The sequence below is a fragment of the Glandiceps talaboti genome, chromosome 13 (genome assembly GCF_964340395.1).
Source record: "Glandiceps talaboti chromosome 13, keGlaTala1.1, whole genome shotgun sequence".
Taxonomy (NCBI): Eukaryota; Metazoa; Hemichordata; class Enteropneusta; family Spengelidae; genus Glandiceps; species Glandiceps talaboti.
The window spans coordinates 10,401,599-10,426,310 of NC_135561.1; the positions used below are offsets into that span (position 1 = coordinate 10,401,599).

At 34.0% G+C, this 24,712-nt stretch overlaps 1 protein-coding gene across 1 annotated transcript in view; it reads left to right on the plus strand.

The window, feature by feature from the left end:
- Nucleotides 1-418: 418 nt before the first annotated feature.
- Nucleotides 419-24,712, plus strand: part of LOC144445091 (regulating synaptic membrane exocytosis protein 2-like) — a 170,730-nt gene continuing 146,436 nt past the window's right edge. Inside the window, exon 1 of the mRNA XM_078134642.1 lies at nt 419-571. Within this exon, the coding sequence (XP_077990768.1) occupies nt 459-571 (113 nt within the window). The 5' untranslated portion in view covers nt 419-458. The remainder of the gene's footprint in view (nt 572-24,712) is intronic.

Sequence of the window (24,712 nt, forward strand, 5' to 3'; positions counted from 1 at the left end):
TTTACGACGCCTGCTGAAACCAGACAATTAGCTCGCATCTATGTTTAACGGTGAATAGTGTAAGAATATCGCTTAAAATATATCAGTCGGAATTTCACGAATAAAAAAATCTACAGTATTACGTCTGGGAAGTAAAAGATCACTTCTTACCACCTGACAGGTATCGAAATGGTATATTCCAAAATACAATTATATGATTGGCCGTTTCAAGGAAATGGTTCATGAATAATTAATAAGACATATTTAATGAACGATATTAGCTAGGCCATTTTTCTTGCTGTGTGTTCTGTTCACAGCGCTATTTAGGCCCCACTTTTGGGGGCAAATGCGCCGGATTTGGCCTAGTATCACTGCCGAAACAAAGGACAAGGGAAAAATGGATTAACACATGACACAAACAAATCGTTGGGGGAACTAACCGCAGATTATCGGTAGTTTTTTTTAACAAGGGGGACAAAATGGCTGCCCCGGTACCAGATCTAAGTCACCTAACGGAGGAGGAGAGGAAAATTATCCTTTCAGTAATGGAGAGACAACAACATGAAGAACAGAAAGACGCAGCTGTGATCAAGTAAGTGAAAGTTTCATTTTGGGATTTCTTAAAAAAGATGTCACGGCGAAAATCTTGCGTGTTGTGTCCATCATCAAACTGCGAGTACTTTGAATGGAAACAGTCCTGTTTGTATATAATGATCCCGGGCGATCGATCTTAGATGCCCTTCTATTATTTCAGTGTTGAAATTTAAATGAAACACTACATTTTAGGACAGGGGACATTTACTGACAAAAATCGTATTCGATGAAAGTCCGGCATTGAAATGTCTGCACCACTCGGCGAAAGCAATTTATTTGGACGTTATTAGAACGGATGCGGCGTGCATCATTCGGGATAGGAATACGTACGTGACGGTACGGCGGTAAGAAACGTTACAAAATTCCTTATTTCCTCGGTCGAATTAGCATGTATACATAACCGAAGTATAAGTAACCCATATACTTGCTTCAAGTATGGAAATATGTCGTACTGTCATCAACATATTCGCAGACTAAATGTGAATTTGTCAAAAAAATGCTGAGAATTATATTTTGGGAGAAGGAAGGAGAACGGGAAGTTACGAGATGAAATTTTCTGCGTGCGCGTTATCGTTTTCAATTAAATTATTGTTTGGCGTTTGGCATTTCCATTGACATGAATATGAGGACTGTCTCATTTTCTGATATGGCCTTGCTTATCACGGTATGGAATGGGAGGAATTTATACATATCCATAAGATTAAATTAATGTATTTTGCTCGTTACGATGATTTTTAACCCTTTAGTCCTCGAGTATTATTAAAGTGTGTGACTTGCAGACAGCCAGCTGTGATGTCATCTACTGCTGATTTTATAATTGACTTGCTTTTTTTTTTTTTTTTTTTTTTTTTAAAAAGAAAATAATTTCAATAATAGAGCTTTTTAGCTAAGTAAAATATTTCCTCACTTACAGACTGGGTACACAATATAAAAACTGTCTTGAATTTAAACAGTGAATTGTTGACACAAAACAAAGGGATGGAGTGTATATATGGGTTCCCTTGACATTTGTAAGCATATATTTTACAATTCATTTATGATGGAAAAGAAAATATATAATCATTTTTTTTCATAAGTATTTGTAAAAATATAGATGAAAAGATATGTCAATTTTTAAATTCTTTTATGATATTGCTGTCTAACCAGACAGTCTTTGCTTGCTATTAGTGATTGTTATACATACATAGCAACATAACAATGACTTGTCATTAGCATCGTTTATGTAATTACAACGTGTATAGTAACATCACTTGAACCGGTTGGATGAAAAATGATCTACCCTTGTTTGTAGATCTCTAAATGATAAGGTAGCTATGCAAAAAAAAGGACAAAAAACAAAAGAACATCTGATAAATACATAGATGCAGACATTTTTTGAAAGGTTTGAATTTGAACAATGAAAAAATATTCAGAAAATGAATACATTATAATTTCAAGGTTATAGCTTAGAAACAAAATTAAAATTGAAATGAGATAATGACAGGATACACACATACCAGTCACTTTATCAATTCTAGACTTTTTTTTTTATTAAGGGCAGTAATCATGGTAAAATCTATTTAAAATGTGTAGTATTTTGTAAGGGTTGGCCCCATTAACATAATGCTGGAGTGTTGGAGATTCTGGATAAATCTGATGAAATTTTAACGTCTGGAGTTCTGAAAACTTACAAAATGTAGCAGCGCACTGTTGAATATAAAAATATACAGTTTTAACCATCTATTGTTATAATCACAGATTTAGAGCAGTTTGATATTTTTTAGAGCGTCCTAGGATAGTATGTCAAACACTGTATTCAGTCGTCATTTGTATGGTGACATTAAGAGAAGCACTATCTAGTAATGGGATGATTAGTACTCGATAAAATAAACACCATTTGGAATTTATAGAGTATTTCAACAGTAGTAACACAGAAGTGATTGGAGCAATACAACCTGCAAAAAAACATCGGTGCATTTGCTGCTTACAATTTACAAATGGTAAGCAGGAATGAGATAAGTTTCATGCAAAGACATACGTGAACAAATTTCAATGTCATTAGTGTCGATAACTTATCAAAGCATAAACACCACAGGAGCCAGGTTCCTATAACTATGTTTACTAATAGAATGTTAAAACAATGGAGTATGACCGTTAGTGTTACATTATAACTTCCATGGCTATAGTAGTATAAACGAATGGATGACAGCATCACCTGAACCTTCATCAGATCAAGGCTCCCCTGTTGTTGTTGTATCAGTTGTTTTGTTGTCTTCAGCTGATTTTGTCATTGTATGAAGTTTCCTCAGCTTACTTAATTCAAGCAAACCCATCGGTGCTTTTTCTTGGGTTGTAGTATAAGAAGCATATATATGGTGGTTGGGGAGGGGGAATGAGGTAGGGTACCCTGTACTTGTTAAGTTGAGGGGCTTTACATAATATTTTAAGTGATTACATGTAAACTTGTGTATAGTAATACTAAAGGTGTGTGTGTGGTGAAGATGTAGGGGGAGGGGCTATATATATTAAATTGGTAACATTAAAGAATGAGGGTGGTTTTGATATTTATGGGAGGAACTACAAATGAAGGGGAGGTGATTATCATACACATTTTGATCATCATTATATGTACTAAGTTGAAGAAATTAAGGGAGGGGGTTCTTTTACAGAAATAGGGTAAAATAGAAGATGTGCATTACTAGAGATGGGTTGGGGGAGGGAGGGAGGGGGAAGACGATACTTGTTGTAGTTATAGTGGAGGTTATTCTAATTATTGAAGTATTGATATAGTATATAGTAACTGCAGACTGGAGGAGGTGAAATGTCCTAAACACATGCATGAAATAATGTCCTTAGGTTTGCAAAATGGAAGTCAGGTAAATTTTGAAATGTAATAAACACACCTGCATGAAATAATGTCGGCGTTAATTACCTTGACATAATAGAAGGCATGTAATTTTACAATATGATAATGTTGCCCGAATATATAGGTTGGCAAAACTGGAGGTACAAAATGTAGACTAACTGTAAAATGTGGTAAACACACATATATAAGATAACGTCATCTGTAGCTTGGCAAAATGTATAAGGCAGACCAGTCCCTAGGGACTATGAGCAGGCATATTATAAAACATCATAGAGAAACACATATATGGAAAATGATGTACAGTATAATTATAATGTATCATCTTTAGCTTTGCAAAATGGGATTCGGATAAATTGTCAGACGTTGTAACCACATACGCATAAAATATTGGTGTCCATAGATTGTCAAACTGAAAGGTAGTGAAATGTCATGTACACAAATGCATAAAATTATGTCAAAGGTTATCAAACTGGAAATTATTATAAATTGTGAAAGGTTTGAAACTCAAATGCTTAAATATTGTTATCCATAGGTTGGCAAAATGGAAGTTGGACAAATTATATACATGTACATGTAATGTCATAAAAACACATGCATTTATTTGTCATCGTTCTGTTGGCAAAATAAATTGTGAAATGTCTAAAACACACATGCATGTAATAACATCGTCCATTGGTTGACAAACTGGAAGTTTGGCAAATTGTGAAATGTCCTAAATACACACATAAAATATTGTACAAAATGTAAATTTAGGTCGGCATAATGGAAGTCGGGCAAATTATGAAATGTCACAGAAGTATGTCAAAACAGGTTTAGACGTGTCCCGAATTGTGTTATACGACTATGAAAACAATTAATGTATGTGTGATATTTGATATTTTAAATTTGGAATTCATTTATACAAGTTTTAACATGAATAAAATTGTAACATTGCTGTGAAATACCATTCATGAGATTTCTGTGATTTTAAGTTTAGAATTGTAAAAAGGAAAAAATTGTGACTGAAATTCTCAGAAATTTATGCTTAGTATTTGTCAAGAATACAGAAACAACATAAATTTGAAATGTGTTTGCTTGCCAGTATAGGAAGTTAACTGATTCAGTATTTGATAATATGAATTTAATTTTTATAGCATTTAAAATAAAAATTGGGACATTCCTTTAAAATTATGTAAATCTGTTATTTGTTTGTAATAACTGTTGCTAATAAACAAGTCGTCTAGCAGCTATCCCTTAGAAAGAGAGATCTTGACGTGCGGAGCAACGGATAGCCTCTCGACAACCTGGTATTTGTGAATAATTTATCAACATTTGTGAAAACTTGAATTTCTCATGTTTTAAATTTAAAGATATATCTCGTTCAGAATCAGAGGTAGAATTAGAATAATACTCTAGCAAATTTAGATTTGAGTAGACTGTTGATGCTTTAAAGTTGGGTCATATTGATATCATTAGACTGAGTCACAGAAATCTCACTTTAAATGTCTTCGGCTTACACAAGGTAGTTCTTGTAGGTGAATTGTCAACCGACTTACAAAACAGTAACTGTTTATATGCAGCCATCCAGGGCAGTCTTTACTCAGCATTGTTTATTAATTGTTTCAGTTTTCATAAAAATTGATTGACAAGCACACTTTCGGTAGCATGATTAATGAAAGAGGTAGTACATAATAATATACATACAAAAGTACAGACATACACACATACATAAATGTATATAGTGTTTTTTGCTATGGTTTGAGAACCTTGGCAACAGGGGGATGGAAATTTGTAGGCTTTACCAGTCACATCTGGATGTTCCCAGGGTGTTGAAACCAGAGCAAAAAACAGTACTATGTAACATGCATCTTATATCAGTGATCTCCGCGGGCCTTATAAAGTGGTTGGTTCCACCCTATGATTTTTTGAAAACAAAGAACCGATTTACATAACGTATACTTTGTGGTGAAAATATCAAACAGCTGTATTATGAATATTTATTTAAAAATTTGCAGAGTAGTGATATTAGATGTCAGTTCTCTGTTAGCAAAAATATTTGATAAAACATGTAGGTAGGGATTGTACACGTTAAGTGTGCTCTGCAAGTCGTGTTATATGCATGGTCCAATTTTGGACAATTATCTATCGCCATCTACCATTTATTGAGATAAATTATTTAGCCGTGCCCTGAAATAGAATTATACACATGTAAATAGCTACTAGACTTAAAGGGATCGACATACATGTCGACCAGATCTGAATATTCTTCTGTTATTTTTGTTTTGTATGAAGAATTATATTTGTATTCTGCCAGCACTAGTTGTAAACGGAGTATTATTTTTTCAATCAGACAGCCAACATTACATGCACATGCCAAGTTGAACAAAAAATATGGAATTTATACCCAGGTCGTTCTACGTTATGACAGTAGGCATCAATGCCGCTACAGCATACACATGTATCTACATCATTGGTACTACTTTGTGTGATGAGGTTACTGAGTTTGGTGTATGGATGGTATCTTTCTGTTGTGTCTAGTCTTTGTAATTGTCAAAATATTGTAATAGGGAACTTGCAAACCCGCCATGTTGAATGTTGCATCATGGGAAATGTGATAATAAATACTAATCAAATTGTATTGTAAACAATAATGTTATATTGTTTGTAACCACAATTAATCAATTCATAGTCACCCTGACCAATGTGTGAGGTTTATTTTATCGGTAGCTCCAGATTAGGTATTACAATAACCACAGATAATCCCATAGTCCATTGCGTCTGAGCATGCTCAGTCTGGATTGCAAGTTCCCTATTAAATGATTCTTTATCTTTACTAAATTTATGAGAAAACACACTTGACTAATTTGTGGGTTCCCCACCTAAATTGTGAGAAAATAATGGCAATTTTTTGAGTCCCTCAGAATTAAAATTATGGTGCACAAGGTATGTACGTAATGCATGTATTGAATTTAATGTATGCAAGTGTTACCAGATTTCTCTTCTCCGTTACCAGGGTTACCCACCAAGTTATGGTACAAGGTATGCAAATCTAAACAAATTTTTCCCTGAAATTCCAAATGTTAACAACAACACTGAACTTAATTTTATCACCTGTATTCCGAAGGGGGCCATTGATCATTCAGGATCGCTATCCGTGTCTCTCATATATACATCTTATACAGGAAAAGAAACAGAAAGAAGTTGATTGTACATTTGCTAGTGTATGGTTATAATTGTAATGATTGATTTTTCTTGTTTTAATCTAATATTGAATATTGTCCAGTCATTTGAATATTAATCATAGTGGATTATATGGGAACCTCAAAGTAGGCCTCACATGCAAATGTTATATGTATCTAATTAATAATGAATTTTATGGTACTGTTCAAATGAACCTGAACAGAAGATATACATGTACATGTAATGTTGTACAACAAGCAACGTCACTGTTTAATACTTGGGAGTGGTACGAGTGACCAGTTCTGGTAAGAGTGTGCTGCCAATGCCAGGCCCCATTTTTAGACCCATTTATACCCCCCCATTTTAGACAATCACAAAATGTTCAAAATTGCTATTATTTTCTCAGTTTTTCTTTGTTATTATTATATGCTGGTATAATTATGTTATTTTCCAATGTTTTTCTTCTTTCATCAGCTGTGACCCGAAGGTTTGTCACAAGTCTCGTAGTGACAAAGGCCCGTAAGGTCACATGGCTTTTCCTTGGCTGAATGAAGGAAAAATATTGGGGAATAACATCTGAAGACATTTACTGAAAATATTTAAAATACCAATAGTCAGACATTGTACATCATGTTAATCAAAAGTTAGTTTTATCTAAAAATAGTACAGTTATAACACATTGACATTATAATCATGTTGGGGGCACTGATTTTAGGGTGTGGACCCAAAAATCAATTTGATAGGATTTTTTGTACCATATTATGTGTATAGTTATATGTTTACCCAGAGGTCATGCAATACTGTTCAGGATGTACGCTATTATAAATAAGTTATTGTATCTGTTAAAAAACTCTCCAGTTGCAGCAGTTCAGCTTTAATTTAATACAGATATACAATATATGTAATAGCATGGTTAAAAGGCTATACCAGGTCAGCTGATGAAATATATATGTGTGTGTGTGTGTGTGTGTGTGTGTGTGTGTGTGTGTGTGTGTGTGTGTGTGTGTGTGTGTGTGTGTGTGTGTGTGTGTGTGTGTGTGTGTGTGTGTGTGTGTGTGTGTATGTGTGTGTGTAAAGGTGACACCTGGCTGATAACAAATACTAATACCTTTTTAGTTTAATGAAACGAAAAAAAAATGACCTAAATCGTCTAGTTATAATATCCTTTGACAATGGCCTATATTTCAAACAAATGCATAATTTCAAAGACCTGAATATTTTATGAATAATACTAGTAACAACAACAATGATGATGATGATTATTACATGTGTAAAAGAGATTATTTGCACTGGTGCATGCACATACTAGTAGTATTTTCACTGCAGTGCAATACCGAAAATATTATTATTATATACATGTACATGTATGTACCAGAGATTACTTGCACTGGTGCACCCTCATACAAATTACTAATAGTATTTTCACTGCAGTGCGATACTGAAAATACTATTATACATATGTACCAGAGATTACTTGCACTGGTGCGTGTGCATACATGTACTAGTACAGTAGTATTTTCACTGCAGTGCAATACTGAAAATACTATTATTACATTTGTACATATGTACATGTACCAGAGATTACTTGCACTGCTGCACCCGCATACTAATATTATTTTCACTGCAGTGCAATACCAAAAACATTATTATTAAATATGTACCAGAGATTACTTGCACTGCTGTGCGCGCATACTAGTATTATTTTCACTGTAATGCAATACCGAAAATATTATTACATGTATTACATATGTACGAGAGATGACTTGCACTGGTGTGTGCGCATACTAGTACTATTTTCACTGCAGTGCAATACCGTTTCTGAAACAGTGCAATACCCATGCCATGTTAGTTCCAGTGTGGGTACTCAGGGGTATTTGCACTCATGCTTGCAGTGCTTTCTGCTTCATGTTCTCTCTCTACGCTCAGGAAAGTACGACCACAGAGAACACTGCAAGCATGAGTGCAAATACCCCGAGTATGCCACACTGCACTTGCGTTTCATGAGGTTCTGTCAAATAATTTATCAACACAACTTTATTTCAACTTACATTTATATAATTACTTACATTTATATAATTTTATATATTATATTTGTTGGTAGACATCCTGAATCATTTGTTTAGAGTCTTTTCCTTATGACCGAATTTTCTATCATATGCATAATTTCACAAAAACTTTAAATTTATATTTTATGACATGATGTATGCTAAAGTACCAGAAATAATGGTAATAATGCTGACGTGAATGGCTGTATCCTTACAAAATCTGAAATATATACATAGATATGAATCAGTTAATAGCTATTTTATAAACAAGTTTTATGGTTATCAGAAATGTATCATAAATATGTATCTGTGACAATATGAATAATAAATGTAATAATAATGGTCATTAAATGTGTTCACATCTGTGTAGCTTAGTAGAAAGAAATTTTGAGAGCAGTGTCCAATAGCAGTCTGAAAGGTCCAGCCGTGGGTCCGCAATGTATGTAAATACCACTCGCTACCCACATTGAGTGAATGCATTATAGCAAAAACAATACCTGGATATGTCAGGCTAGTGCAGTACATGACATGCGAGTAACATTTAATCTAATGTTAATAGACATTATCATATACCCAATATCGCTTCCAGTGTAACTCGAGCATGTGCATTGAATTTATGCGATAATTTTCAGTATCATGCCCTAGATTGACCAGAAGTTACTGGCAGACTATAAAAAGTAAGAAAAATTGTCTTTTTGAGTGGGGTCACTCATGTCAACCAGAGATACATGCACATACAATGTACATACACTCATAGACCCTCCACCAACGTTGGTGGAGGGTCTATGATACACTGTACATGTATACTGTACTGTACTGGAAATACAAGTGTAGCTTTACTGATTATGCTACTTAAGTACTTGTCTGAAATTTCCAACCGTTGGTCAGCCTGTGTAACAACTCATGCACTACATGTACCCCACAGTGAGAGTGCACTATATACATGTAAGTGGCAGGAACGCCTGGATCTTTCAGGCTATACATTTATGAGAGATGGAAACTTCACTGTTTTCTAGTTTACCATAAATGAACCCTATCCAGGTGATGGGGTGGGGAGGAAGGGAGGGGGAGGAAGGGAGGGGGTTGATGGAATTGGGATACATTTGTAGGTTGGTATTGGAACCAGCACCTGATATATACATGTATGTGAAATACTGTTATTGGGAAAAGTTGGGGAAAGCATATAAATTATTTTAACCTTGTCAATAGCTGATAATCATCTATTTGGTAAGGTACATTGTACATGACTTTTGTACATTGCAATGTGTATCTGTTGTATAAAACCCATAATAGAGACTTGATATTTCATCTGGAAATTTTTTAATAAAAATGTTAAAAAAAAAAAAATGTGAAATTTCTGACTTAAAAGATTGACACCAGTTAACTCATAAGAATACAGATGTAGCTTTTACCACTCTGGTCCAGAATAAAATTGAACAGTACTTCTCTAAAATATTGAGGAAAACATGAAATTTCATTTGAAAAATTTAATGTACAATTTGTAATCAACATTTTTTTGGGGAAAGTGACATTTACAATTGTCATTAATTACTGAATGCATAAACTGTAGGTTTCACTGTCAGTGTAAAATAAGATGAAAAAATACTAAATTGTTACTCAAAATATGATTTTTTATTTAAAATCATTTTATGGTAGAAATGAATGTACAATCTGTTCACCATTTTAGAAAGAAAGTGAATGACCTGTATATTTGCATTAGCAATTATAAAATGCATAGACCGTATATACATACAATGCACAATGTACATTATGCACTTTTTCACCTGATGCTGATGACCTGGGCAAGTCAAGGACAGGATGACCTCAGGGAGTGATTGCAATATTTGATGATGACATCACATGTACAGTACTGTATGCAAATGATCATTATATTTGAAAATGACATCACAAGCAAATGGTGGTGATATTTTAAAATGGCATCCATAGTATGCAAATGTTCAGGTTTGTTTGGAAATGATATCATAAGTATGCAAATGATGATATGTGAAATGACATCACAAGTATGCAAATGATCATATGTGAAATGACATCACAAGTATGCAAATGATCATATGTGAAATGGCATAAGTATGCAAATGATGATATGTGAAATGACATCACAAGTATGCAAATGATCATATGTGAACTGACATCACAAGTATGCAAATGATGATATGTAAAATGGCATAAGTATGCAAATGATGATATGTGAAATGACATCACAAGTATGCAAATGATGATATGTGAAATGGCATCACATTCACAAGTATGCAAATGATCATGATATCTGAAAATGACATCACAAGTAAGCAAATGACTGATATTTGAAAGTGACAGCAGAAATACTTAAATGATCATGACATTTGAAAGTGATATCAAATGATTCTAACAATGTACATGTGTATGTGCCTCATATTGTCATAAAACTTTCAAAGATGTAAAACTATTGGTACTTCATATAAATTTAAGAATACAACACAAAATTGGAATTTTTCATATAGTGTGAACTTTTTTGTATCATTCTGATTGGGTGAGTGATATTTCTAAAATTGGTTATTTGTTCAATGCTCTGAGGGACATGATCATGTACAGTAGCAAAGTCAATGACAATGTGGTACACTGGTAGTATGGCAATATGGCAAGATCAAAATTTATTTTCACACTATGACTGGAAACAGAGCATACATGTAATAAGTTTATTCTCTTCAAACATTCAAAGATCTGAAATTAAAACTATATATATATGTGTGTGTTTAAGAACAAAGTGCAAATTCATGATGTTGTTGATCCCCACGTACAGATATATACATGTGTATGTGATATTTCTAAATTTAGGTATTACGATCGATGCTCTTCAAGGACACGATGACATAGACTAAGCCGGCAATTGCACGTCAATTTCCTTTTCAGTATTCCTCGTTATAAACCAGCTGGGAGTAAATTTGCCGTGTTTTTTGTTATAAGTTACACATCGTATCCTCAACATGGGGTGTCTGAAATGATGTGGTTATCATGATTTTACATGTAATACTGTGAAAGAAAAAGAAAGAATGTATAAATTACTATTCATTTACATGTATATTTAGTACACCCCATAATCAATTGGGGGTAGGAGGGAGGAGTAGGGTGGGGGTGGGGGTGGATACTATTGGTTCAATAAACAAAAGGAACAAATTGAACCAAAAATTATAAATATAACTAAAGATAAGATAAATTTGTAAAGTCTAATTACTAATAACAAAATACAGACCAAACTAGCGATAAGAACAAATACACATTCAAAAGAAATATTTAGATATTTGGAACAAAAATCTTAAGTTTTGAGGTGAAGTTGACTTATTGAATTGTTGGATTTAATATTTTGGCCTAGAACATCCAGATTACAATGTATCAGCCTGATCTGACATTAGTCTTTCAGTTTGACTACCCTCAAGAAAAACACAAAAAATAAACAAAAACAACAGCAAAGATTGTTAAAGAAAAGAATAAAATCCTTGTATTTTTCATCTTAAAATTTGAAAATACGATATGCAAAATTATGCTGCTCAAAAAGAAATTGTTACAAAAATTATGGAATTTTAGAGTTTTGAATTATTCATATGTTCCAGGGCATGTACATGTAGCAATGAAAAGTTCAGCACTTATTGTGCATTTAGCAGTGATAATATATTTGCTGGTAAAAATCAGAGTTGTCATATACATGTATGTGTGTATGTATTATTAGCTTCAAATAAACTCATTGAAATTCCTGTACAATTACATATGTGTCATATTGCATGAAGGTACCGGCATGTTGTGTATGTAAATAACATCCCAATATAATGCCTTAATGTACCAGGTTTATTCTGCATATACCAGGTTTAGTATGAAAACATCTATGTATATACAATGTATATGTATGTGTATTTAGTAATGTGTTTACATCACTGTCTCTGATTTTGCTTCGCTGTCTATTAACCGCTTATAATGCTATCAGTAGCAACCAATTAATTTAGCCACCACACCTGCCGCCCCCACGCCCACTCACCCGCCCCTCACCCATCCTCAGTGGCAGTTACATATCGGTACATGTATGTCTGTTTGTACATACCACATTTACATAATATTGGCTGTGTATTAAATTATGTTGTACTTGTGCTCATCTCAATGAGGATGGATAAATTTACATATTGACTTCATTTGAATATGCTATCACTCCTCATTGTGACTACATGTATATCAGTATGAGTGTTTTTTCTCAAACCAATCAGACTTGTAAAATTTTTCTTAAACCAATCAGATTAAGTGTAAAATTTTCAAATCACATTATTGGTTGCTGTTGATAGCAACTGGTTAGTGAGACAGCGAAGCAACATAATTTTTAACAGATCACGATGAAAAGAGGCTGTACATGTACATATTTAGAGATTTACACTTCAGTACATGTATATTATATATTATAATTTATATATCGCACATTGTATGCCTTAGAAGAATTGTATGGAAATTTGGAATCATATGTACCTTGTGTTTTATGATGTAAGAGTTCATAATATGATTGGGACAACATAGATAGTTCTGTCACCAGCAGACAACTTGTCACTTTCTTCTGATTTCCCGTCATATGTGAAAATGTATGTATTGTGTTTGTGGTTGTATCCATCTGATTAAAATCCTATGTAGCATACACTGCGCTATTTCTTTTTCGCTGGTATGTTTATTGTTGTTTGTTCTTTTTTGAACTCTTGTTACATATATCTGACACAATACCATAGGTTTTCCTGAACCTACATGTAATCTCGTACTTACGACTAGCCAACCAGAATCCCTCTTATAACAGTCAAGTTTTGAAATTTGAAATTGAAGAGTGCTCTGAAGTACTGTACATGTACCTATATGTGGCGCATTACACATTTTCATTGGTTGAGTGAATTCACTCAGCACTCTCATGTGGCTCGGGAAAACCTATGGTACTGTGTCAGATGTACATTTGTATGTAGCGAGTCATTACAAAAGAACAAACGACAGTAAATGTAACAGCGAAAAAGAAATCGCGCTGTGTACTCTACATCAGATTTTAATCAGATTGTGGTTACATGTATCTTCATAGGTAGAATTGCAAGGGCACTGTTTGCAGGAATATTTGCACTTAGTTAATATTAGTATGCAGTTAATGTATCAGTTGAGAGATGGTGTACATTTGTACATGTACACATGTAGAGCGTGTTAATCTCAAGATCACCATTTATAGAAAGGTGACACCATGCTGATGTATTCAAATTAATGTCTTTGAATGGGGACAGTGTTTTTGCTAATGTTTGGAAACCCCAATAACATCTCAGGAAAAAACCCCGAATAAGTTTCCCATTGTACCATAATTTTGGTTGGGAACCCTACTGGCAATATGACTGGGGAATCCAGGTAGATTTTACCTACTTTAATATATACTGTTCTTTATAACAAACACATTGGGGATAGTACTGAAATATAGAATGTACGTCATTTTGCAGGTCAAAGGAGGACACTTTATTCAAAAGATTATACTAAAGTGTACATGGTTTAGATTTCCATTCCTTGTACCTACAACTTTTGGTTAAAAACCTGTCATATACATGTACATGTATACTTGGGGAGTTGCTGTATATTGTAATAATAATATACACAAAGCATTAGTACTATTAGTTAGTGCATCATGCTAAAATGATCCTTATGGGGGAAATGTGCAAGGATTTAGATTTTGTGTACATATATTTTGATTTTGATATTATTTCATCATTGAAGCAATGGGATACAGTACATGTATTATATTCAGTACTTTGTCACCAGTACATATTGCAGTTTATGTTGGAAAGATGAATTGCCGAGAAGTGTTTTGTCATTTTGTAGATGGTACATTAATTCAATTGTACATGTATGGTATTGTTCAGGTCAAAGCGGGACAACATGATTTGCATGAGAAAGGTAGTGTGACATATTGTATGTTCAATTGCTTGGAATGGAGGGATTTATACATATTGTGTTGCATAGTGCATATATGCATGTATTTAGTATGTTACAGGTGAAATTAGGACAGTGTTGGTATTCAAATGATGTTACTTCATGTACATTGGATAAACCATAAATTTAGTATTGCGTTGCTTGAATTAAATGTACCTGGTGACAAGATACAAATAGTTTATGATTATATCCTGTATATTTTGCAGGTAAAACTTTAGACAATTAAAGAGGCCTGCATGTACATGTATATTACCTTTGTAGGACTGTGTGCATGTCATGTGTATACTGTATGTATATATTTTATGCATTGAAAATCAGAGCCAATTGTTTTCCGAAAAATGCTGAATTTGTATCAATGTTTTTAAAGGGTGTACATAGTGTATTTTACTAGTGAGTTCACTGGTAAAATCTACCTGGAGTCACTTTGCTTAGGGTTCTCAAACAAACTGTTCATAAACATGATAGAAAGTTTTGTCAGTAATATATTTTACCCGACACCCCTTTTCTCTGTTACTGTCCTAAATCTTAGCACAAACACATTTGTCATATTCATCATACCAGTAGTATAGCACAGCATGGAATTTGGAGTTATTGTACATGTATGTACTCAGTTCTGCTTATTTGTGTGTGGTACATGTACATGTACGTACTGCCATGTGTTTAGTATGTTACAGGTGAGCTCGGGATACTGTTTGTATTCAAAGATGCAACTAAATCATGTTATATTGTAAGTACATGTATTGTACATAAATTGAGGACTCAGTTGCTTGAAATAAATGGGAATATCGTACATGTATTGGATTGCACATGTATTTAATATTTCACTGGTGAAGTGTGGGTAATGTTTGCATTCCCAGATGGTTGTTACCAGGTATTTCAGTATCTTGTTGTATGAGGTAGAGTACATGTGACAATAGGGAACTTGTAATCCAGACTGACCATGCTCAGATGCAAAGGACTGTGGGATTATCTGTGGTTATTGTAATACCTAATCTGAAGCTACTGATAAAATAAACCTCCCACAATGGTCAGAGCGAATATGAATTGATCATTCGTGGTTACAAACAATATAATAATATTGTTCATAATACTAATTGATTAGTATTTATTATCACATTTCCCATGACGCAACATTCAACATGGCGGGTTTGCAAGTTCCCTATTGGTAGTCCAAGGATGGTGACCAGTAGTCCTATATTCCCGAACTGAAAACAGAGTTCCTCTGTTGGAAATACATGTATGTGTGTTATAAAAATACTTCATGTCCATAAACCTTCATCTTCATCACATACACATGTAATCAGTGGTAGCCTGAGCGGGCTACCAGCTACAAATTATGGTAGCCCCATGACAAAAATTGGTAGTCTGTGGACACGGAACAGCTGTTAATTTCGAACCCTGATACATTGTAACCTTCCATTGTAGGATGGATGCCTAAGGTTTGGCAGCATATCCTATGGAGGCTAGTTTGTAGGTGAAATGTGGACAATGTTTGCATTTATTAAGGATGAATGGGTATTTACAAATAAGTATTTCATCACTTGAGAGCTGATAATACAAAAGTGTGCAAATGTATAGGAGAGGGACAATCATCACACCAAAATGATCCTTATGGGGGATACATGCCAGGATGTACATGTACATGTATATTTTGTATATTTTGTATATTTTTTTTTGTATAGATAGGGAAATCCCTTTCCATCAAAAAAACTGTACTCATGCATGTAACTAGCATCACAGCAAAATGATCTTTACGGGTGATGCAGTAACTTCTAGTATGATGTATATTCATATATGAGAGTTCCCCTATACATGTACATGTACTCCCCCAAAAAACATTCTCATGCATGTACACTAGAAATGTAGCGGCATCACATCAAAATGATCCGTATGCATGCCAAGCTGATTGGTATTGTATATGTACATGTTTATACACATTGGCTATGTATAGATTCCCTTCCATTGTCTGTGTCCACACATTGCCAATTCATCACTATTGGGTAACTAATGGACAATACACTGTGTCCACACATGGCCAGTTCACACCAAATTCATTAACCCTATTATAAGTATAAAACAATACAGTTATTGACAGGTGACAGTTACAGCACTATAAGTACAATAACAAAAAGTTACAAGCAAATCAACTACGGTGGACGTTCTTTCGCTTATGCTGCTCCAAAGCTCTGGAATTCACTGCCAACTGACATTAAACTTGCACCAACTATTGATTGTTTCAAAAGAAAACTGAAGACACATTTGTTTTGTAAAGCCTACGGTGTGGATTAACCATCCAGTGCCCCTGAACAGAACTTTGCCTGGATTTTGGCGCTCTACAAATTATTTTGATTGATTGATTGAATAAAAGAATACATCTACAAGTAGTAAACTATTGTTTACTGTGCTACAGTTCATTGCTATACAAAGAATTGGGGTCTTGATAACATTCAGTAATTTGCTGCCGATGGGTTCCCTTGTCTGCCTAATTACAGGACGGACACTGGGAGTACATGTACAATGCAGTACTAGTGTTTCAAACTACAAGATCACTGATTACAGTGTTATGTGTAATATCTTAATTGCAACCTATAATTCAAATCATATTGGATTCACCTACACATTCGTAATGTGATTTTATTAGATTTCTCCCCGTAGTCACAATGGTAAAGTTTCCAACAAAATGCTGTTTTAATGTTATCAAATTGGTAGATTCTAAGCTGTTAGAAAATACTGACTGATGGTTACCAAATTGGTCGATTCTAAGATGTTGCTAACAAAATACTGAGTCAACATTATCAAATTGGTAGATTCTAAGATGTTAGAAAGTACTGACTCAGTGTTACCAAATTAGTAGATTCTAAGATGTTGCTAACAATATACTGATTCAACTTTATCAAATTGGTCGATTCTAAGATGTTGCTAACAAAACGCTGATTCAACATCATCAATATTCAAATTAGTATGCATTGTAATGAGAATCTATCCAAAACTTTGGAAACTTTATATGACAAACATACATCTTACATTTGCCTGAAAATTTGCAAAGCTAAACAAAATTTCACTGGATGACTCACATTCTCAAGATCTAATGATTTCGAAGCTTTAGGTTGTCATGAAATCTTCATACATGTTCTGAGTTATATTTTTAACAAAATTACTAGTAAATTTGGTATTACTCAGAGGTCATATCGTAATAGGAAAGCCGTCTATTGGTAAATGAGTTTTTCTACTTTTTCTTTATTATTCAATTTATTTCAAGAAGTTATTTTAGCAAGTTATATGTTTGTCTTCCAATCATTAAAAAGATAAATTGTCTAGACAACATTCACTGAAACTAAAGTAACTGAATATTACACTGTCAGGGCAAAAGCACTTTTTATGTTGCTAATGATACATGAATAAATGAATGAATGAATTAGTGAATAGATGAATGAATGAATGAATGATGGACTGGTTGGTTTGCTGACTGACTGACTGACTGATTGACTGATTGACTGACTGACTGACTGACTGACTGACTGAATGAATGAATGAATGACAGACTGGTTGACTTGCTGACTGACTGACTGACTGACTGACTGACTGACTGACTGAATGAATGAATGAATGAATGACAGACTGGTTGGCTTACTGACTGACTGACTGACTGAATGAATAAATGAATGAATGAATGAATGAATGACTGAATGAATGAATGACTGAATGAATGACAGACTGATTGGCTTACTGACTGACTGACTGATTGACTGAATGAATGAATGAATGACAGACTGATTGGCTTACTGACTGACTGAATGAATGAATGAATGACTGAATGAATGACAGACTGATTGGGTTACTGACTGACTGACTGACTTACTGACTGACTGACTGAATGAATGAATGAATGAATGAAACAAACTCTAACTTAGAAAGAAAAGGTTTTGTTTTTGATCAAGAAAAAATTGGTCATCATTTGATTTCATGAGACCCACTAAATAAATGTTCTTTAGAGATAAACCTATAAATTTTTTGATTACGTCTATGAAATTTTCATCATTAAGTCCATCACTTGCATGTAGGGGAAGGGAAAGGGAAAGCAGGCCGGATGTGGTTACATAACCGTATTGCACTTAACTTTCCTGTATATTCCAATAGACTTTAATTTAATAGCATAAAAACTTACAGGTGTACTTTTACTTCCTATGTACAACAAACAGTTCAAAGTATTTACATTTTGCCTTTCCTGTTGGGATTAACATTACATGTACATTTGTACAATCATGTACAGTTCTGTGTAATTTCACTTTCTGTACAGATAAAGAATATGCTTACACAGGTGTGTGTGTAGTCTATCCTAAACTTCTTTCAAGATTTTAGGAAGAGCTTTAGAAGAGTGGTGATAATACTTCAAGTTGAACGGGTTGCTTAATGGGAAAAAAAACAAGCAAAGAAAGATGTAAAAGCTGAAAAAGAGGATTAAAAAAATATCATTTTTACCAGCTAGAGCATATATGCAAGCTTATGAGAACACCAAATAAAATATTTTGAACTTTGGCCCATGGGAAAAAACCATGAAAAAAACTATGATAAAAAACCCCCAACATTACATCATGTACTCCTATTAAAAAAAAACTACTTCCTTGCAGCAAACTTGGAAATTTTATTCCTTCCTGGTGTCCTCATTAAGCTTCCGGAAGAGCATGCATTTTCCATTGACACAGTGAAAAATAAAAGTAAACGTGAAGGGAAGAGTACTCTCAGGATATCTGTTTTCTGTAAATTTCGTAATATTTCCGCTAGGTATTGCGTAAATACATGTGTAACTACGTGTAGTGGTCAGTGAGTAGGAAATGAGTCATTGACTATATACATGTACCTTGAAGGTGTTTGTATATGATAGTGATAATGATTGGGAAGTTGATGATAATGTAGATGACTCTACTATGTAATGACTCACTGAAGGTCAATTAATAACACTTTTCCTTTAACATCCCGTGCCCCGGATTGCATAATACTTGCACTCTCATCAGAATTCATCAATTCGATTTGATAAAAACGATGTGTCAGATCAGCTGTTCTCAGTTTTTTTCCTCAACATCCCGTGCCCCGGATTGCATAATACTTGCACTCTCATCAGAATTCATCAATTCGATTTGATAAAAACGATGTGTCAGATCAGCTGTTCTTGGTTTTCTCCTCAACATTCCGTGCCCCGGATTGCGTAATACTAGAACTGTTATCCAATTTTATGAATTTGATTTTGATTTGAGCAAAGTGAAGTATTAACTTTCCTGTTTATAAAAATCTAATAACAAAGCAAATATACGTGTATGTATTATATATTCAGTGGTGTGGGATATTGAGAAGAAAATTGTGTAACAGAGAACTGATGATGTAAATTTTGATTTGATGGAAATTACATGTTGAGATCATGTCACAGTTCTCAGATTCACATTTCTTCTCATAATTTCATGCCACAGATTGCATAATAATAGTAAACACTGTCATTTGTTTTTACGAATTAAATTTTGATTTATTCAAAACTATATGTATAAGATCATTTTTCTTAGATTCACATTTCTTCTCATCATCCCATTAATGCCACAGATTGTATAATTATTATTAATCATTATTTTATTATCGTTATCAAATATGTCACATAAAAAGATAATACCTGCTTTGTCATCAGATTTTCATGAAAAAAAAGGTGAACTTTGATTTGAAAAGAAAAGTATATTTTTAAGGTTGTGAAGTCCCACATTTCTCCTTTAGCATCCCACGCAATAGATTGCATAATACTTACTTTAATTGTCATTAGACTTGTATAAATGGAAAAAACGAACTTTGATCTTATAAAATTATGCTTTGAAATGTGTAAGCTGTCAGTTATACTGTAAGTCCTAAAGGTCATTTTCTCGAAAACTTGACTACATTGTAAATCTGATAAAAATTGTAATAAGTATGCTATTTCATAACTTGTACAATGATTCTAATAGGAACCAAGTAATTAAAGTACCTGAGTCAGGTAAATAGAGATTTTACCTTTATACCCTTACCCCTTCCCATCAGTGTGCCCTCTAATGATAGCCAAATTTTGTTGTTGTGAGTCAAAATGAGGAAAACTGGGATTTCTTGTGAGTCACCACATAGTAAGAGATAGGGGAACACCAAATTTTGGTACGTCACTAGAAATTGTGTGCTCAGTGGCACGTCAAATTGGCTTAGAGGGCACACCGCCTCCCATGCACCCCCACCCTCTAACAAAAATAGTGACCTAAATGTCAGAATAGTGATGTTCAGATCATGAGATGGACAATCATTGAAGGTCTAATCTACATTGTACATGGCATCAGAGCACCTTTTGAGTCATAATTCAGTGTTTTTAACTGTAAACACACACAGCATGGATTCCAGGCTTTCAGTTTCTTCAATCTACTTAGAACTAAGAAAATGAGTCATCTACTGCAAGGTTAGCAGACATGAGGGCCAAGATTGAGAGAGAAAAAGTTGAAAGACAGTCACCGGAAACTATCTTTGGAGTCTTTATTAAGCAAAGTCAATCATTTTCTTACTTTCTTTCTTTTTAAAGAAAATGGTATATATTGTAACTTTCTGGTGAATCTACATTATTTCAAATCTGATTCAGTAATAATAATGCAGTAAACAAAAAAATGTATGGCTCAGCTGTTCCTCATCACATGCATATATATATTGTGTCTTTTACAAGAGACCATATATACTGTAATTTATATACTCTTAAAGGTTTCCTATGGATTCTGACTTATTGGTTTCTACGATCCACTTAATAAAGCATATAGCAATAAGAAAATGAGTCATACAGTAGGTTGGCAAGAATAGTTATCAGAAAAGAGGATCATGATTTAGAATTTTTTTTAGACACAGTCAATCAAAGATGTTATTTCGAGGCTACATGGTATGCTTCTTCTAAGACTTGTTCCATCATGTGCATATGAACATACATCTCTTTACGAAGAATGGCAAGCACAGCGTCAAGATTTCCAGGCGCAGGCTTCATAGCTTTCTTTCTGTCTTTCGGGTCTCTCCCACGACCACTTGAACCTGAGTAGTTATTTGAATCATGGTTTTCAAATTGATATTACATTGTACATGTATTCCAGCACATTGGTTTCCAATCCAATACAAAATGGGTCACACACTAGGTTGTGGTTAACTGAAATGATTACCAAGATTGAGAAAAATTTAAATAGCAACTAATCACATACTTCATTTGGAGGATAATATGCTCCATCAAGATACCTTCTACCTTGCATATGAACAGGACATTACATCATGATGTATTCCAGCATTTTGGTTTCCCCAATTTACTGTAACAATACATGAATCATATGCTATGCTGTAGCTTAACTGAAGTAAATACCAAGATTGAGAGAAAAGGATAGAACCATCTTGAAATATTTAATTTGGAAGACATGTTCCTTCAAGACTTCTTCCACCATACAATGTACGTGTCTGCATATGAACAGGATAACATGGATTCCAGCACATTGGTTTCCTCCCAGTCTACTTAATAAACCAAGATGAAATGAATCATACGGTATGCTAGGTTGTAGGTTAAACTGAAGTGAGTACCAAGATTGAGAAAAAGGCTCAAGGAAGTCATTGAAGACTTTTAAAAAATTAGTAGAGATTTGACATGTAAGCTTTATTACCATGATATGGTTTTCATCTGACTCAGACTGTCTTATGACAAATCTCTCAGAGAGGCAGATCACATGGCAATGAAAGTACAGGTATGTGACCCACCAGGCCAAGTAACCTAGATTCCTGATGTTAAATTCAACCATTTATTATAAATGGATATAATAAAGGTAGCTATAAACATTTCAGTTTGATATTATGGGAGACAATTGTGTTGAAATATTTTGTTTATAGTTATAAAGATACAATTGATTGTAAGTTTGATCATGTTATTTATTGTTAGTATTAACAGTCATACGCCATGTGTTACTGAGGTTTAGTAGTGATATTGTGCATGTACATGTAGGCATTGCTGAGGTGTCTGTTCTTGTTTGTAAATGTGTATATGTAACAGTGTCAGTGTGTATGTACATGTATGTACATTGTATGTATGTATACGTATGTATGTATGTATGTACATGTATGTATGTTAATATGTATGTATGTATGTATGTATGTATGTATGTATGTATGTGTATGTATGTATGTATGTATGTATGTATGTATGTATGTATGTCTGTCTGTCTGTCTGTCTGTCTGTCTGTCTGTCTGTCTGTCTGTATGTATGTATGTATGTATGTATGTATGTATGTACATGTATGTATGTTAATATGTATGTATGTATGTATGTATGTATGTATGTATGTATGTATATGTGTATATGTACATGACTATGCGTGTACATGTACATGTATATACATGTATGTGTGTGTGTATGCATGCATACATGTACATGCTTTGAAAGTAGTATGAGAGGTATATGTATTCATTAATTACATTGCATATGAATTATGATGGAAAACAGTACAATAGTGCTATTTCAAAATGTTTTACTGCAGGCGGTGTGCTCACTTTAGGTAGGTCGCAGCCACTTCCATTTTGCAGTTGTAATTGATTGCATTCACCATACATGTGGTGCATGCAGCGGCATCTGGCAAGTGATCTAGCAAAAGCATTTTTAAGTTTCTGTCTTAAGAAATATGTACCTTATACAATGTAGATATATATTACATGTAGTTGTATTCAGGGTTTCAAAATGAAATAATCTTGAGCAATATTGCGACGTCGGTCATAATGTATAATCAAGACTTCCAAAAGTACTTTCGCTGGATTGCGTGCTGCATGCAGCTTCACACACTACTGCAGACGTGATCAATTATAACTGCAAAATGGAATTGACTGCGACCTATCTAGAATGAGTGCACCACCAGCTGCAAACCATTTCAGAATAGAGCTGTTACAGTCCTCTACATGTATATGTTATATTTATATTCAGGGTATACTCTATTACTCCATAACTGCTCTAAAGCAGAGAGATTAACTGACAATGATTTCAACACACGCATGTAAAAGTCACTTGTACTTCTCCATGTAATTATTCATGTCTTACATTTAGCTTGTCACTGCCATTAAATTGACTTGTTATAAAGTTTGTTGAGTGATGATGGAGAAAGTTTGACCTGGATACCCTGGGAGAGGTCAAGGAAAATGAATGAAATTATAATAGTGTAATTATGCCCCGACCTCCTTTCATACTAAATTGATATGCTTATTATGTTTGCTAATGAAAGGCATGACTTTTTGTTTTTGAATAAAAGAGATGGAACTGGGCTTTCATGACATACATGTGCTAAGGGATAGGGGAAACAAAAATTTGGTGTTTCAAGACATTGTAATTAAAAAGGGATAGTGGAAGGCAAAATTTGATGTGACACTCACAACACAGTATAAATTAAGGAGAGAAGAATTGAAAATTTAGTGTGTCATGACAAAATAAGGGATAGGAGAAGTGAAATTTGGTTGTGGCAACCCCAGTAATAGAAAGGGGAATTTAATATGGTAAAACTGACATAGTTTCCAATACGTTGTACCATAATTTTGGTAGGGAACCCTGGTAAAACTAAAATAACGAGAGAACTCAGGTAGATTTTACCTGCTTACCATCCTTACTACCTTGTGACTTACGTGTGCCGTAACTAGAATTGCATACACACTAATTTGCATATTTATTTGCATGTATGTTTTTACCACAATTACCGAATGTCAAGACAAAGTAATAAGGGTATTCAGTGTTGCAGCCAGAGGAGGTTTTTGGATCATTTGACACACATTTTTTTGGACCTGACCCACAATTTTGGAAGTGATGGGTCATAGATGACCCACACTAAAATTGTATGCAAATATGTTCAGCAACATGACCACACCTATAGCAACAGCCAAATGATCATGTATATTGCATAGATAACAACAGGGTTGGATAGGCAACTGGATAATCATTCAGCAAATATCTAGCATGGATCAACATGTGGGTAAATATTTCTAAAAACTGTACAGTTATGCTACAACACCATTGACACTTTTCTTATGATGTCCCCCCAAAATCTATGATGACCCAGAAAAATGAGAGTCTCAG